Raw genomic sequence first — 16,049 nt, 5'->3', positions numbered from 1 at the left:
GAAGTCGAAAAGAGCTTTAAAAATAAATCATTAAAAATATTAAAAAATATGTAAATTTGAAAAAGATTGTGTGTAAAAGTCTGTGATGTGTAAATTTGATAAGGTAGATAAGAATGTATTAAAATATTTATGATTGTATGAATGAATTATCTGCAATGTGTTTATATGGTCACTAAATTAAATCTAGCAGTTAAATATTGGGAGGCAGAAGACGATGCTATCGAAGAATTGATTCTGAGTTTGAACTGCTATTTAACTTTGCAGTATTCTGTTGGTGTTAATGTTGAAAATAATCCATCCCTTTTTGCATAAATATGTTGGTGCTTAATATGCAGGCATGTTGAGTATGTTAAAGAGAGGATGTTGCTGTTTGCAGGCATTTTTGTTTTTTTTCAATAATAAAAAAATTAAAAAACTTCCATATAACATCTTTTTGTGTAAGTATCTGATGTTATGACCTGCAACTTATAGTAAAGTGAGTATTGAGTAAAGTGAAGAACGTGAACTCCTGATTGGCTACCTTGCTCGTCAAGCTTTTAATGAATTAATGATTTAATTCATGACACTTTTTAAGTACAGTATTTTGTTTAATTACCAACACTTTGGTGTAATTGTTTAATGGTGCATTTATTTACTTAATTTTGGCACATTCGCTCCTCCACATTTGTTTCATGTACAGTAGTTTGAGTTTGGTTAAGGCCATCACCTTGTAAAGGCGCATGCCTTTGGTGTAAAGCTGAGATCGCACGCAAGAGCCTAACATTGTAAAAGTAAAGATGAAAGCGTGGCTAACTTTGGCGAAAGCTTCCAATCGCTGCGCAGAGCTTGTCGTTAGCGCCGTCAGCGGCGCGGGCGTCGTCGGGGCCGCGGCAGGTGAAGCCGCCGGCGCGCGGCAGGCACAGGTGCGAGCAGCCGCCGTTCTCGGCACAGGAGTTGTACGCTGGCGGCGGGTGGGGAGAAGTGCACGGGTTAAGGCTTCGCTAAAGAGCTCAACTTTAGCCCACTGCCAGCCTGTGCACGTGCCTTAGCAGTTAGATCACCAAAACATCCACAAATGGGAGAATGCATATTTCTACCACTCCAGAGGCTTTACAAGTCAAGTCAAAGTTCAAACAGGGTTAGTGGGGTGTTGTAGAGAGCTGGTAGAAAGATTGAAGAAGTCCTTCTGAAATACAAAAGGGATGTCCCGGAGGTCGAGTACAAAGGTCTTGAAGTCTACCGCAAGTTTCGAGAAGGCGTGTAGAAGATTCCAAAAGTCGGCCAGTCCTAGACTTGCAAGCAAAGAGTGCAGCAAAGACAACCAGAATTTCTCAAAGAGAAGCAAAACTATGGCAAATTGAGCGCAACGGTCGACAGATTGTACATACTCAAAAACTTTCAAGGAGAACCCTGAGTGTAAGCTCAACAAGTCTATCAAAGAGTCTAAAACATAGGTGTCGAACTCCAGTCCTGGGGGGACCAGCATCCTGGATCTTTTCCGGTTTTCTCTCCCCACCACACCTGATTCAAATCATTAGGTTATTGGCTCTGCAGAAGCTTGAAAACAATCTTAATCATTAGAATCAGGTGTGTCTGAAAGAGAAACATAAAAAACATGCAGGATACCGGCCCTCCAGGACTAAAGTTCCACACCTGTGCATCTATATAGGTGTCGAACTCAAGTCCTGGAGAGCCTGTTTTTTGGTTTTCTCTCCCTAACACACCTGGTTCAAATGTTTAGGGTATTAGCAAGCTCTGCATGAGCTTGAAAATTATCCTAATCATTTGAATCAGGTGTGTCTGCGAGAGAGGCATCGAAAACATGCAGGATAACCAGCCTTCCAGGACTGGAGTTCAACACTTATGTCAAACTCCAGTTCTGAAGGGCCGGTGTCCTTCATGGTTTCTCGTGTTCTCTCTCCTACACACCTGATTCAAATGATTAGCTTATTGGCAAGCTCTGCAGGCGCTTGAAAATGATCCTAATGTGAGTCAGGTGTGTTTGAGAGAAAGTGATCAAAAACATGCAGGATACTGGCTCTCGAGAACTGGAGTCCCACAGCTGGGGTCTCGAAGATACAACATGTCAAGTAAAGCTCTTGGAAGACAAGCAAAAGGATTCCCATGATTCTAGAAGACGAAGACATTATAAGGGAGAGGTAGCAGCTGAGGTAACACCAAAGATGAGTATGAATTCCAACGAGTCATGCATCAAAGTTCGAAAAGTACTTTACAGAAGTCAAGACACAGGGTTCCAACGAGTTGAGTAATGGTTCTAAAAGACAAATGGAAAGGGCCAGAAGCCAAGCAAAAGCCTCTATAAGTCAAGTGTAAATTTTCTCTGAATTGTGCAGACACAAAACTGAAGTTCCAGAAGGCAGGCAAAAGTTCTGCGTGCAAGCATCTACCGTACAGGTCCACTAGCAGGTTCGATAAGTGCATTAATGGTTCTACAAGACAACTAGAAGGTTAAGAGAATAGTGCATGCTACGCTGCATACCTGGACGGCATGGCGCTATGGTGGCGGTGACGCCGTAGAGTCGGGAGCGCTTGTGCGGCAGGAAGTGATCCGTCTCTTTCCCTGTTTGGAGTTCCACAGCCACCACGGCCTCCCTAAGTTCAGAACGCAACATCAACATCAAGTCCGCTTGCCGGCTTGTAAAGTTGCATTCACCTTCTCCAGTCCGTGTAGTACAAGTTGCTGCCCAGCGCAACGGCGGCGAAGGGGTAAACGACTGCAGCGGTGATCACGCGACGCTGGCGACTAGCCACCGCCAAACACTCCAACAAGCGACTCCCTGTCAGGACATAATATGCTCACCACAACACTTCCTGGCCTTTCCTCATCATCAAGCGCTTTCTAGTTTACAGGAACGTGGCACTTCCTGTGTGTGCGTGCATGGGGTGTAACGCTGCCCGTCGCGCGGTCTGACCTGCGTCGGCCCAGCAAAGCTGCTGTGCATGCGGCTCAAAGGTCAGGGCGTTGGGGAGTCGCAGGCAATCCCGCACCAGTACGCAACGCTCGGAACCGTCCATGTTGGACATCTCGATCTTTGGATCCTCTCGGTCCCAATCTGCCCAGAACAGCTGCCTGCGTTTGCGCAAACCACAGGAGGACGTCGCAAACCACTTTCATATGAAGTCAGAGATTCATTTTTACTGTAACCACTCCCACCTTCCTGCTAAAATCATGACCGCGATCACGCCGTGTGACCCTGCGCCCGGCCACTCACCCGTGGATGGGGTTGGTGACGATGGGGCGGGGATTGACCAGGCCGCTGTCAAAGAGAACGCGACGGTGGCGGCCATCCAGCGAGGCAACCTCCACTGTGTCCCGCACTGAGTCAGTCCAGAAAAGGAGGCGAGATGCCGGATCCACGGCCAGACCTTCAGGACTCTGCACGCCTGTCCGGAGAGAGAACAGCAGCGAGGTGTTCAACATCATCCCAGACATTTCTCTACAATCGACTGCGAGAAACACGTGACCTTACCTTTGGTGACCAAGGTGTGGATGCGCTCCCCGCTCAAGCTGACTCTCCGGATTGCAGGTTCTGTGATGTCACTGAAGTAGAGGTTCTGCTCCACGCAGTCAAAGGCCAAGGCCACCACCACACGATCCTGAGCACGAGACACGATACATTGGGATAACTCCGCAAGGACCAAAGAAAAGCTACGATTGGCGGATCGAAGGAGCATATGACAGGAAATGGACACCGGGACTGATCTGGCTTAGGGACATGATTTGGTCTCAGAGCTTGATTTGGTCACACATAGACTTCACTATTAGTTGACGGGACAGCTCTTGCAGGCATTGCACAAAGGCTTCCCATAGAGGGCTGAGCCAGACGCAGAGTGGGGCCGAGCCAGAAGCAGAGTGTGAGCGACTTTCACTGCGACAACTCAAACTCACGCCAAATTTCAGTGTCATATGTGTCATATGCCAGAATTTCAGCATTTATTTACAAGAAATTTCACTTGAATAGCTTTTTGTTTCATGCCGGCCGCTGTGTGGGATTTTATATTGATACACAACAGCATATGTTCTAACGCTGAATTTAAGTGGAAACAGGACGGCATCGTCAAGTTTTAGTGCGTACAAACAGGCAGGCATAGATAAAGCTAAATGTTTGTAGTTACTTTCTTCCTCCATACTCTATTGAACCATAGAGTACTTTGCTTTTCAAATCCTTTTATGGTGTACCTTTACCTTACTGAGAGAGGCTTCTTGCATAGCTATTTGACACTGTCCTGTCCAACTGACCCGACTTGACTTTGCATGCTTCATACTTAATAAAATACGCTATAGAAGCCGGATAACCCGATTCTCGAGCCTGAAGGCACTAGCCTCCTCCATCAATTAGCAAAGCGTCGGGTTCATCGTGACGGTTGCCAACCTGTACACGGTTGCTGGGCTAAGGCTCCTGGCCAACAGGCAAGGAGGATCACAGGGACACAGTTGATGTCCTAGAGATGTTCCAGAGGATGATCTCAGTGATGAACGTGTGCGGGCAGGGGCAGGACGTTCGATGGAATGACAATTACTGCTGCGTTGATTGCAAGGCATCGAGCCTGTGTGATGTTCGACACTCTGGTCGAGTTGGAAACGTGCCGGGCGGTCCTAAAGTGGCCATCTCTCCCCATGGCCCACATGGCATCCTTCCAGATGTCATTGTGAGACTCACTGATGTACAGGGAGGACAAGAAGGCATGCAGGGTGAGATTCTTCTCCCTTGCCATGTGCCAGAGGGATGGCAGGCACCAGCTGGAGTCCCTGGAGGCCTCAGACTCGACCTTGCAGGGGTACAGGTGCCAGGAGGGTCACAAACTGGCCACCACCATCGTGCCGCACATCAGCAGGTTCCTTTTCAACTGTTTTGGTGCTAACTTCTACAAGGACGTGACTTCAGAAGGGAGGAAGAACAAGGCCTTGGAGCAGCCAACCAGCAGGAAGAGAAGCAGGGTCAAGGGGGAAGGCAGGAGACAGCGGGGGACAGGAACTTGTACAAGTCCAGCTGACCGGGGCCCACAAGTCACAGGCCAACAGGTTCAAAAGTGATTGTTGATGGACAAGGGCCAGATTGCCGGCAAGACGTGCTATGGCAATAGCGACCTCAGAATTAAACCTAAATAAATTCGGATTTTGTATAGAAAGTTTGCTTTTGTTAGAAATTTAAGATGTTTATGAATGCTTTCCTTGGGTATAAAATTTCAGGTGTGAAAATTGAGTGATTTATTTGGTGTGAAAAACTTAGGTCAAAATTGCACAAAAAAAAAAAAAAGTAAATATTTTGGGCAAAAACTTATCAAATATGTAAATATTGCTATTGTTCCTGAAAATATAGATGATTATCTCTGCATTTGGTGATTTTTGTGCATCTACCGTAAAATCTGAGGATTATAGCCGTAACAAGTTTTGTTATTCTTATATAAAAAATAATTAATTGGGATTTTTTTTAAGGTACGACTGACTTTTTCTGATGCCGCTGCTCATGGTAAATACCTGAGCCTATACCCAATGCATGTTTTGGTTTTAGGTCGCTAGCTGATTTGGTTTTGAAAATATTTAAATTTAAGATTTTTGAAAATAGGCCCCTACGGATCAGCCCTGGGCCCCGTTTCGCACCGACTAATAGTGAAGTCTATGGGTCACGTGGTTTGGTGTCTGAATGGGAATTGTCCCAGGACAGGATCTCAAAGCATGATGTAGTGGTAAGACATGATTGCATCAAAGGATGGAATCCAGTTTCCTGACATGAATTGGTCTCTGGTGATTTGAAGATGTGATCTTGTCCCAGGACGTGATCTGGTCTCAGGACATGATCAGGTCTTAAGCCAGCCAGTCTCTGGACACAATCTAGTGTTCTCACGGGAATGTGCAGCAGAGTGCTGGCATCCTCCTTCTTCATGCGGTTTTGGTCCAGAGGAAGGACCTCCATTTTCCCATTTTGAGCAAATAGCAGTTTTGTTCCAGGGTGGTGGACCAGCTGGAAATCTGGTCTTGGCACGGGTGTGCCAGATGGCGGACTGACATTGGGATCTGGACCTGGAAAACAAAAGGAGACAACCTTGCTGGTGCAGGTCCGAACAGGTGGAACCTGCATTCCAAATACATGGTAATGGTGCACATCCTATGTGAAATCGACAGCAAGCCAACCGGATGATGCAGATAAAACGTTATCTGCATCTTCCAACTTGACACTCAAAACACAATAGGAATTACTACTTGATACCAGCAGCTATTAGCATGCTAACTCAGCATGCTTCGAAGAGAAAGTTGGACCGGATACTCACACAAGAGGGAGTCTGCTGCACTGCGCGTGTTGGGGATCTCCTGTCCTCCGGCGTCCACACACCAACACTGCACACCGCTGCTAAGGCACTGAACAGCCCGGAACCGGCCGTCCGGGTCACACTGTGGCATGTGCCTGTCGGCGACCGCGCTGCGACGTAGGAAAGCAAAGAAGCCAGACGAGGCTGCCGTGGCGGCATCACGCTCGCGTTCGCACGCGCTCTTCTCACGCTCTGACCACCAAAAGCACATGTGAAGAAATCGCATCAGCAATCCACTTCCGTAGCCGCGCCAAAACTTCATTAAAAAAAAAGGCTTAATCCAAGGGACGTCACAATGACAAAGCGGAGCCAGCCAAAATCAGATGAGCAAAAGGCTACACTGATCATTACTTCTTCTTAACAACATGCTAACAATCACTCCAATTCAGGACAAAAGGATTAAGAGCATGCCAATGTGCCAGTAACCTGCTAACATGCTAACTATATAGCATGTTACACATGTTGCTGACATGCTAACCTTTGTGATCCCAGCAACCATCTTATGATGTGATATGCGCCAACTACATGATGTTAACCACATACAGACCACAGTATCTTGTTAGCACACAATGTTAACAACATGTAACTGGTTTGCTCATGGTGTGACGTTAACGACATGACGAGAGAGGGCGAACAAGGTTCTCAAAAATGACAAAACACTAAAAGGATGAGGACAGCTGCTCAAAACACAACGGGAGATTCCAATTATCTGGAGGGAGACCAACAAAACATCGGTCAAATATGGCGGCTCGGAACCCACCTGAGGGGGCGGGGCGGCATCCGATGCCATCGCTGCGATAACCTTGCCGACAGCGACATATGAAAGATCCCGGTGTGTTGGAGCACACTGCGTCCCGATGGCACGGCAGAGCGGCACACTCATCCACATCTGAACACACATACACACACAAACATGCAGCCATGCGAGCAGCTCAGGGACCGGCCCCGCACAAAGTCCACAGTGGCCGTTTTGCCACTTGCCGTACCCACGCACGCTTTTGAATTGACACCGCTGGCAAATCCCACAGGGCACTCGCATTGAAAACTTCCTGGACGGTTGACGCAGACACCGTTGGGACCGCAGATACTCGTGGGCTCAGTGCACTCGTCCACATCTGCCGATGGAATCGGCCGTCCTCCATCAATGGGTCCATCGACGGTGCTGCCGTAGCGATGGCCTCACCTTGACACTGATGGCCGTCTCCGCGAAAACCCGCTGCACACTAACAGCTGAAGACCAGACGGGGACCGGCACGGCACGCCGCGTTCACGTCACAGCCATGTTGGCCTGTCAGACACGGGTTCTGCTCAACGACCATACCTGAAACGTGCACACACACACACACGCACGCACACACACACACACACACACACACACACACACACACACAGGTAGAGTGAGTCAGAAGTGAGTTTTTGGCATGATGTGTTCCGAGATGTTTGTCCATCTGACTTGTGTTTGCGTTTCCTGAATCCCAGTGACCCCAGCCTCCTGCAGAACTCGACTTTTCCTGAGACCGTCGTCTCCATCCCCACCCCTAACCCGCTCTCTGTTTGACTTCATGACACAACCTTGGAACCCCGCCAGTGCACAGCTGAGGAAACACTGGCAATGTTTATCTGCGACACAAAACGTGGTGGCTGTGGACCACAAAACATCATGGCTAGCGAGCCGATCAACTCGAGTCTGTGCCATCTGCTGACAACTGTTCAGACTTCCATGAGATGAGTTTAAAACGGATGGACCGACTGAATATCGACTACAGGCAATAAGACACATTCCAAATGTTCCTCTTCATGGCAAAGTCGTGTTAATGCTAAAGCCTAGCTCAAATAAGGTAGTCAGCAGAAGCAATGACGGAACGCCAGCTACGCAAACCTGTTTCAAGAGTGCGGTCTAGGTACACTAGTACATAGTACTTGGACCATACGATGGCTATTAAGGATATGGAATAAACTCTCAAATGACTTTCCGTGTAAGCTAGAGACTCCAGAAGGCAAAGCGAGCCGAGACCAAGTCAACTGACCATGCGGGGAGCTGACGCTGTTGCTGGTGGCGTAGCGTGTCAGATTGTGCCTGGCGTCAAACATCACGAAGACACTGTCCACGCTCAGCTGCCAGGTCGCTGGCGGGGTGTCGGTGGCCCACTTGCGGGCGCACCCATGGAAGGTGATGGTCTGATGCCAATGGTAGCTTCGGCTCTGTGCCAGTCCATCTGGAGGAGTCACGGTGTAGTCCAGCTTCGAAGACGAAGTAATGGCTGCAGGGACGGACGGCACCAACTTGTGTCATGCACGTTGTGGACACAAGTCAGTTATCGAGCGGCATGCGGGACAACGCTGACTCACAGCTGCCGCCGTGGCGGTAGATCTCCTTGTAGGCAGCGATTCGGACGGTGGAGCCCGGCGGGACGAACGGAATGCGGCCTTCCAGCCGGCTGCTGACCAGCAGGTGCCCGTGCAGGTCCACACCATTGAACTCCTGCCTGATGCTCAGGTGCTCATTCCCAGGATGGAACGTGAGTTGAGCCTGACGGGAGAACACGCCACCTGGTGGAAAGGATATTGATAGAAAAAACAGGAACAAAGAAAGGCTCTTCTGCTTGTGTGTCTGGTGAAATAGTCAGCTCATAAGGCGTTTAAGGTGAACAAGGTCCACCAGATCGAGTACCCGGAAGGATATATGTAGTGGAGGACATTTGAGTGAAGCTTGTAGACAACAAACTTGGTTCGAGACAATACCAGGAGAGACACATCGGTGTTTTCTGTCAGCAATGCTCTCACCAATGAGGCGGAATCCATTTTGGTACCCAGGCTGTTCAAGGGCAAAGGCCCACCCGAAAACTGCGCCCAGTGACAAGAGCGGCAGAAGGGATGGGCCCAGACCGTGCGGAATGTTGCTAACCGCCACGTAGGCCCGCCCGTCGTTGGCTACCACATACGCGTGCAGATTGCTGTTCAGTTCCACCTCCGAGCTCTCGACGGACACCCGTCCCAAAACCTTCCCATTCACCCGCTGAGGTTTGCCTGCCAGGCACAAGATATTGCCGAGAACTAAGTGCATGCGCACGTGTGTGTGCATGCGCGCGTGTGCGTTTGCATGTGTTTGTGTTGGAAAAATCACAACTTGACCCACCTTCCGCCACACAGTCCCACCCGCTGCCATAGAATCCGGGCCTGCAGTGGCAGCAGTACCCATCGTTATAGTCCCAACAGTAGGCAAAAACTGAACACTTGTGCCTGTTGTGTGCGCACAAGTCCAACTTGTACGCAAACACTGAAGAGAAGCAAAGATATGATTCCGTCAGAAAAACCAAACAAAACAAAAGGAGTCAAGAAGGAGAACAAAGATAGGGGACAAAGGTGATTCATCCATTTTGGTCTTCAGCTGAATCAGACTGCATTGTATTCCTCATTAAGTGGCTCACCGTTCACATCCAAATCTTCGTCGTCAACCTCCACAATGTGTGGCTGTTCCGGCCGGATTGACTCGGGTTTTGAGATCTGAATTTGGCCAGGATCACGGACCGAAGAATGGCCAGACTCAGACTCCAGTCCAATGTACTGCTGCCTCTTCTCAGGGGAAAGTGTATGACTGTGGTTACTTGGCTCAGGATCTTCTGGTTGCTGTGGATATTTGGACCCGGGATCCAATTGTTCTGACTCAGGTTGACCTTGATGTTCAGGGTATCGTGTCTGTGGTCGTTCCAGTTGTTCAAGGTAACTTGATTCAGGAGCCATTTGAGCTGGTCTTTGCTGATCGGGGTGTCGCGGTTCAGGCTGCTGGTGGAGTTCTGGGTCTCGTGGTTTAGGTTGGCCCGAATCCTCTTGGTATCTTTGTCTCAGATTGGTTCAAATGATCTGAATGTGTTGTCTCAAGCTGAACTGGAAATCCAAGGTATCTTGGGTCAGGTTTATCGGGATATTCTTGGTAAATTGGTTGGGGTCGGTCTGAGGTTTTGGGGTTTTTTGGTCGTGGTTGGTCCGCATGTTTTACACATTGAATTTCACTTTCATTTGGATGATCGTGATATTCCAAGTTAGGATCCATTTGTTTTGACTGTTGCTGATGTGGGTGTCCCGGGTCTCGCGGCTCAAGACGGAGATGTGGATGTTCGGTGTATCTTGCTTCAGCTTCTTCTCGCAGTTTGAAATTTTTGGACTCTGCTTGGTTTGCCTGTTCAGGGGCTCTTGACTTGGTAACCAGTTCATCTGTGGAGCCTGGTTTTAGTGGGTCAATTGTATCAGGGTACTTTGGCTCTGCTTGATCCGTTTTTGGGGGGTATGTTGCACCATGGTTGCTGTGTGTCGGTGTTACTACCTCTGTCACGGTTAATTCAGTTCCAACCTGTGGCAGTTCATATTCATGCTCAGTTATCTGCAGGTTGGCACTCGTGGGTGTAGTTTGCAATTCAGGGCGACTGGTATTGTTGCCCTTGGGACTGAAATTTGATAACACCTCCCATTCCTGCATCACTGTTCCAGTTAGTGTAGTTTTTGTGTTTGTGCGAGTTTCAATGGTTGACACGTCCACCTCCTTTCCTTCATCTGGTCGCAGCAGGGTAACGAGCGTACCACCAGGCGACATCTTTTCTGGAATACTCGTGGCGTTTCCTGAGATGATGTCAACAAAAGTGGGCGTGGAGCCAATCTTGTACACCCAAACTCCGGGCTGAGCTGCATTGGTCCTCCTGCCGGGAAGATAACAGGTTGAGCTTGTGCACAGCCCGGTGCCAAGAGGAGAGCAAGAACCTAAACGTGATGCCCCACACGTACTCTGCCAGCTCCAATACGGAGGTCTCGTTCAAAGTGGTGGTGCGGTAGTACACCCCCTGCTCATTCCAGAACCAGCCGTGCACTGAACCCTCGTTAAAGCCAGCCTCCAGGGCGTGGCTCCTGCCCTCTATTAGCGTGGACAGGAACTGAAGCCCATCGCTGGGATACAGGAAGATGGCGAAGCAGGAAGACGGCAGGAAAGCCAGCACCAGCTGGAAGGTGTTTCTCTGAAGAAGGAACACAGCAGACTGCTCTTCACTTTGTGGTCCATCTGAAAAAAACTCTCAAGAACTTTGCTTTGTTCGTGTTCCTCAAGACAGGAGGAAGAAGAAAGCATGCCAACAAGGGATGGGAAAGCCAGGTCTGGAAAGTAGAAATCCTGTCACAGTTTGCCTTTAGCCGCAGTTATGTCTCCTGAACCGGTGGGTATGAGTTTGAAGTCAAACTGTGGTGGGCGGGTTTGTTTACTTTACGGACCTGACTTTCTCTCCTCTGAAGGCAACAAACAAAGAAAATCCATCCAAGGAGGGCTCAGACAACGGTCCTACCTGAGGTGCCACCTCGGCGACGCCAGGTGGGACCGCACCCGGCGCCTCCAACTGGCATCTCACCTTGGCGTCCAGTTGGTCCCCTCTGCCGGCATCGGTCACATTCTCCCAGGTGACCACCAGGGTGCTGGTGGGCCGCACGTCGGGCTCATCAGGGAAGGCTGTCCCGACATGGTCGGCGGCTCGCTGCAGCACGGCGCTGTCGGCGTCCTCCCGAAAATGGACCCAGCCCCGGCCCTCGCTGGCTTCCAGGTCCCCGAGGAGCGCCGCGACCATCTTGAAGGACGCGGGCATCTTGCCCAGGTAGGACGTTTCCGGCGGAGGCAGCACCGTAGACACCAAACCGTTGGTGTTGATCTGAAAGTAAAACGTGCCGTCCTAGCGTTCGTACTTGTGGCCTCATGCTCTCAAAATGAATAAGGATGCAAAACTGGATATTCCCTCCAAAAGTGATGCAAATTCCCATCTGTGTCGACCTGTGCTGATCGCATATTAGCCGAGCGCAATTTTGATGCTAATACCAGGACACAAATTGGTTGAGCAGGTCCCGAAAGTACACTCATTCAATTTGCATCAATTTCCTTGAATCAATGAACTGATTATTTCACAAAACGTATGCAAAAGTGTTAAGTGTGTATTTTATTGAGGCACAGTATCATTACAGTAATAATTGAGAAAAATAGTTCATTTTCTTAATGTTTGCTTCTCGTGTTTTTTTAATGCATTAATAATGATAACATGGATAAAAATAGTGGCCAGTTGTAGTATGCAAAAACCTTGATGTAAAATTAAGGTTCTCAAAACATGAAATGTTGATGTTAAAACTACTTTAACAATCCTGTCGTTTTTGTTTCACTCTCTTAAATTGACCAATTGTTAATCAAATAAATTACTTTGAAATGGACTCTGTGATCACATAAATGACCCATGTGATGAATCCAAATCCCCTAACACACACTCGTTTGTACGACTGCACTTGTAAGGACATCAATAGACCTAACCCATAGGTGTTGAACTCCAGTCCTTGAGGGCTGGTATCATGCATGTTTTCGAACCCTCTCTCTCAAGGATCTTAGGACCATTTTCAAGCTCCTGCAGAGCTTGTTAATGAGGTAGGAAAACATGTAGGATGCGGTCTCTGGTGGAATGGATTTTGACACCTATGACCTCTGACCTAACCCTTAGCCCGGCCTAACCCAATTCAAAGCTAAACTACAGAAGTCAGTGAGGTTAAGTCAAGTTTATTTGTATAGCCCTGAATCACCGTAGTCTCAAAGGCTTCACCTGTGAAAAAGAAGTCCTACTGATCATCATAAATAGGCAAAAGCATCCCCTTAACCAAGGTCCCAGAAGGAGAAGGAAAAACTCAAAAGCCCCATCTCGGGAAAAAAAAGAAACCTTCAGACGGGAAGCAAGTCTTGACCCTCAAAAAATGGCCCTCACAAGCCTTCATGTCCTCACTGTGTCGGTAATAAACTCACAGCGGTCCTCACAAGCGTAGCCGTGCAGGAAGACAGACGCACACGCACACACCAAGGGAAGAGCTGGAGGGGGTCTTGCTGTTGCTTTTGGGGGAGGCAGGTCACGTGACCTCGGGAACGTGACTTTTTAGCATCTGTCGAAACACAGACCCGCGCACGAAAAAGGGGAAGCTGTACAGGTGCGTGCGATCTAATTGTGTAGAGAACAAAAAGTCGACATCAATCCCCTTGACCTGTGACTTTTTAGCATCTCTCGAAACACAGACCCACGCACGAAAAGGGGAAGCTGTACAGGTGCGTGCGATCTAATTGTGTATAGAAAAAGTCGACATTAAGCCCCTTGCAATCACGTGACAAAAAATATTTGATTCATCGTAATGAACGGCAAACAAGCAAATGCTGACAAACGCTGTGGTGCGGCTGCGTACGCGCTCACGTGAACTTCGCTCAAGCTGTCCCGGAAAAGTCGGAGGCGTCCGTGGAGCAGATGCACTTGTGCGCTCGAGTCGGTGCCGGAGTCCAGCTGGCGGTCCCCTCGCCGGCTTCCGAAGGGGAAGAGCTGGTCCAGGCTCAGGCACGCGCACGCGCGCCCCAAGCACAAGCACGAACACAGGCGCAACAGCAAGAGCCGCATCTTGGTCGTCAGCGTCGTCCTCGCGGACTGAGCCGCGACTTGCGGTTCGCTAGGGCAGGTCTGCGTCCTTCTCTACCGCCTGTGACGTCACCTCCACCATTTGACAAATGACGAATCGATACGTGTCATACGCCGACATTTGCGATAATGTTGGGGAAAAAGTCAGATCCACAAAGCAATTTTTTTTCCCATCTTCATCATTTCAATTGTTCCTTAACGCATTTGGTTTGTACATTGCATCTCTTAAACTGGAGAACAAATAAAAGATTTCCTGATATTTAAAATGTTCCCTCGCATATTGTAATTTCACTAGATGCTGAAAAAAGCCTTTGATAGGGTAAAGTGGGAGTACCTATTTGCAGTTTTGAAGACATTTTGTTTCGGTGATAAATTTATTTCTTGGATTCGCCTTCTTTACTTATTCCCTAAAGTTTAGTGTCCATACTAATGATACTTACTCTGATTATTTTGCCCTGGGTAGCGGATGTCGCCAAGGCTGTCCTTTGTCACCTTTGTTCTTTTCCGTCGCCATTGAGCCTTTATCTATTACAATAAGGCCATCCCCTTTATTTAGAGGAATTGTCCGAAATGGGATGGAGTACAAATTGACGTTATATGCTGATGATTTGTTATTGTTGTTCTTTTCCGTCGCCATTGAGCCTTTATCTATTACATTAAGGTCATCCCCTTTATTTAGAGGAATTGTCCGAAATGGGATGGAGTACAAATTGACGTTATATGCTGATGATTTGTTATTGCATGTAACTGATCCTGCAATTTCTCTCCCTGCCGCTTTAAATATTCTGGAGAACTTCAGTTCGTTTTCAGGTTACAGATTGAATTTGTAGAAAAGTGAATGTTTTCCCATTAACACTGCAGCATGTGGCCTCCAACAGACACTTAACTTTTCATTTCAGTTTGTCGGGGTTTAAGTACCTAGGTATAAATGTTACTCGTTCAATATCTAAATATATATCTCATTTTATCTCGAAGATTACATTGGATATTCAAAGGTGGGGTAACTTCCCCCTTTCATTAATTGGCCGGATTAATGTTGTCGAAATGAATATTTTACCTTTTTTTTTTTTTTTAAATTTTAGTCAATTCCTCTTTTTCTACCGAAACACTTTTTTGATTCTATGGATAAGATAATTTCTTCTTTTATTTGGGCTGCAAGCCACCTGGATTTTGTAAATCTCTATTTGGAGAGATGTAGACTTCGTGGTGGACTTGCATTACCCAGTTTTCGTTCTTATTATTGGGCTGCTCATGTTCATAAACTTTGCTTCTGGTTACTATCTCCTGGACCCTGCTGGTGTAAATTAGAATTATCGTCTTGTAGGGAATCTTCTATAGCTGCTTTACTTTATTCTTCTTTGACGACAAAACTCTTTTTATACAGTGATAACCAAGTGATTCTTAATACACTAAAGGTCTGGTATCAATTTAGACGACATTTTAAATTCGAAGCCGTATCCTCTTTGGGTCCTTTAAACAACAATCATTTCCTTCATCGCTGCAGAGCAACCCTGGGAAAGTTTGCTTTCAAGTTCTCCTCATCGGAGAGGGATGATTTCAAATATATATAACTTCATTTAGGCGTTAATCAGTCAGTCAAATGACAAAATTAAGAATGCATGGGAAAGGGAACCAGGAACTCAATTAACTGAAGAGGTCTGGGAACGTGCTGTAGGTCGGATACAATCTACCACTTCTTGTGCTCGTCTTGGACTCATTCAATTTAAACTTCTACACAGGGTCCATTTTTCTAAGGCAAGACTCTCTGAAATATATCCAGAAGTGGAAAACGCATTTGAATAAGTGCCATGGCTCTCCCTGTCACCTTAGCCATATGTTTTTTCTTTGCCCTGAGTTGAAGGGCTTTTGGACTGGCTATTTTGCTATTACAGTATGTCCACTGTTCTTGGGAGTAAATCTGCAGGCTCGCCGCCTGCTTGCCCTTTTTGGGATTCCTGATGCGTCACTTGCACTAAGTTCTATACAAAAGGATATTATTGCATATACATCCTTATAAGCAATACGGTCCTTATTGTTGCATTGGAAATCCTTCCATTTCCCGGTGGCTTAGAGACACCATGTATTTCTTAAAACGGGAGAAAATTAAGTATACATTGTGAGGATATTTTTTTTCACAAATGGCAACCCTTCATTTCTTATTTTACGAACTTAAGAGGTACTACCCTGTCTGTTGTTGCACTGTCTGTTGGGGCCACATGTTGACCTGCCCCAACCCTCTTGCACTCTAAAAAAATGTTCTCTCGCTACTTCATCTTTCGCACC

General features: G+C 47.4%; 1 protein-coding gene across 1 annotated transcript; it reads right to left on the bottom strand.

Moving 5' to 3' along the window:
- Window positions 1-802: 802 nt before the first annotated feature.
- Window positions 803-14,273, bottom strand: nid1b (nidogen 1b). The gene is made up of 20 exons (XM_088419111.1): window positions 14,207-14,273; window positions 11,697-11,990; window positions 11,086-11,312; window positions 10,141-11,000; window positions 9,738-10,109; window positions 9,446-9,586; window positions 9,094-9,336; window positions 8,659-8,859; window positions 8,337-8,570; window positions 7,853-7,929; window positions 7,304-7,532; window positions 7,070-7,198; window positions 6,271-6,501; window positions 5,847-6,022; window positions 3,471-3,597; window positions 3,213-3,384; window positions 2,913-3,070; window positions 2,654-2,777; window positions 2,480-2,592; window positions 803-1,266 (listed from the first exon to the last, which is right to left on the bottom strand). The coding sequence occupies exons 2-20, from the start codon at window positions 11,925-11,927 to the stop codon at window positions 1,109-1,111; spliced, it is 4,203 nt and encodes a 1,400-aa protein (XP_088275237.1). The 5' UTR covers window positions 11,928-11,990; window positions 14,207-14,273; the 3' UTR covers window positions 803-1,108.
- Between the last annotated feature and the right edge of the window lie 1,776 nt (window positions 14,274-16,049).

The sequence above is a fragment of the Hippichthys cyanospilos genome, chromosome 7, assembly GCF_059441005.1.
Source record: "Hippichthys cyanospilos isolate Australia breed blue-spotted pipefish chromosome 7, RoL_Hcya_1.0, whole genome shotgun sequence".
In the NCBI taxonomy this organism is placed as follows: Eukaryota; Metazoa; Chordata; class Actinopteri; order Syngnathiformes; family Syngnathidae; genus Hippichthys; species Hippichthys cyanospilos.
Note: the sequence above shows the minus strand (reverse complement) of the source record. Positions and strands in the feature narration are given on the sequence as shown.